Consider the following 1,848-nt stretch of genomic DNA (forward strand, 5'->3'; position numbering starts at 1 on the left):
ATGGACCTGCCCCCCCCCATCCTGCTGAGCATCACGCTCTGTCCTACAGGAAACTCACAGCTCACCTGTGACGGTGACGGAGAGCAGACGGCTCTCAGAGGAGAAGCCATGAGCAGAAACAGAGACGTGATACACACAGCTGTAGCTTCCTTGGTGGGCGGGCTCTGCAGCCGGGAACAGGAAGTGGGCAGAGTGATTGACAGCTGGCAGTGAGTCGGAGATGTTTGCTGAGTCAGAGATGATTGCTGAGTCGGAGATGTTTGCTGAGTCAGAGGAGGTGAAGTTGAGCTGGAAGGAGCCTTCTGGATACTGAGGCTGGATGGAGCAGCTGATGGTGAAGGTGGAGCCTCTGAACACCTGGAACCCCTGCTGCTGGGCCCCGGAGACCCCGTCCATGGAGGAGGACACAGAAATGTTGGGCTGAAACAGCAGGTCTGTGAGAGAGAGAGGGAGAGGGACAGAGAGAGGGGGGGGGGGGAGAGAAAAAGACAGAGTGGGAGAGGGAGAGAGAGAGAGGGGGGAGAGAGAAAAAGACAGAGTGGGAGAGGGAGAGAGAGAGAGGGGAGAGAGAGAGTGAGAGGGAGAGGGTGAGAGAGAGATGAGAGAGAGACCCTCCGTGAGGGTTTCAGCCCACTGTCCATGTTCGCCATGTTCTCCGTACAGACTGGACAGATTGTGTGGTATTGATCACTCCTGATTACCAAGAACTAAATAAGGGCTTCTGGCGCATGAACAACAAAACCCTCACAGACGTTTAAACCGTGTGTGCTGTTTTATAGGCAACGGTTACTTTGCCATCCTTCTGCAACTACTTTGAACCCCCATGAACTGTGGTTGTTAACACGACTGTCTTAGATGATGTCATAGATGATGTCGCTGATGATGTCACTGATGGGCTTACCTGAGCAGAGGATCAACCACGCAGGTCTACATGTGGAGTCCACTCTCTGTTCTACAGAAACAGCAGAGCCACAGTCCAGTTCTCTGCAGACCACATCGGCTCTCTTCGGGGTCCAGGAAGAGTAACAGCCCCTCACTAGTCTCCAGTCTCCCTGATGTTTCAGCTCCAGTTCTCCTGCACAGCGACTCTGTTCTCCCACCAACCTAACCTCGCCAGGCCCTGAAGAGAAAGCAGAGAGTCATCAGAGAAAGAATAAAGGGAGTTTGATGAGAACCAAAATGAACCAATCACAGCTGCAGCTGCTGCTCTAGACAGAGTGGTGTTCTCTAACAGCAGATTTAATGATCCATACTTTAGTATGTATTGGTTACCAGTGGCTCTGAATGATGTCTCAGAACACTAAGGGGAAAGATAGTGATGGGACTCTCAGGATCATCACCTGGAGCTCTATGAACCAGAAGTAACTAAGTACTCAGGTACTGAGAGTACAGCTCTGAGTGACTCTACTATATAGTCGTATGATACTACTACATCCCACGTGTTCAACAAAGTGAGATCCTAGTTACTCTGAAGAGCTGCCATCAAGGATTAAGATACCTGGAAGAACAAGTCCTTAAAGCGACCTCCCCTTTACCAGCTGCTCAGTGAACATGCTGCTCACATGAATGCATCATCCATTAGAATCCAGAGGTGTCATATGTTGTTCTGAAAATAGTCAGACTGCATGAGTCTTATCAATGATGGTACTTTAAGCATAATGACATTATTTATTTGGGTACATTTCTTAATACCAGACTTGGACTAATGCTCCCTCAGGATTCGTGATGTCATTAATATGAGTTATGATTATTATTTATAAATGAGCAGACTCCAGGAGAACCTCAGAACCCTAACATGTGATGATCTGATGGTGCTTTAGGAACAGTGGTGCCCCCCCCCCCCCCCCC

At 49.5% G+C, this 1,848-nt stretch overlaps 1 protein-coding gene across 1 annotated transcript in view; it reads right to left on the reverse strand.

The window, feature by feature from the left end:
• Nucleotides 1–851: 851 nt before the first annotated feature.
• The window catches only part of LOC134861659 (scavenger receptor cysteine-rich type 1 protein M130-like), a 4,499-nt gene continuing 3,502 nt past the window's right edge, over nt 852–1,848 (reverse strand). The window contains exon 3 of the mRNA XM_063879042.1: nt 852–1,120. Within this exon, the coding sequence (XP_063735112.1) occupies nt 852–1,120 (269 nt within the window). The remainder of the gene's footprint in view (nt 1,121–1,848) is intronic.

Source organism: Eleginops maclovinus, chromosome 3, assembly GCF_036324505.1.
Source record: "Eleginops maclovinus isolate JMC-PN-2008 ecotype Puerto Natales chromosome 3, JC_Emac_rtc_rv5, whole genome shotgun sequence".
Classification (NCBI taxonomy): Eukaryota; Metazoa; Chordata; class Actinopteri; order Perciformes; family Eleginopidae; genus Eleginops; species Eleginops maclovinus.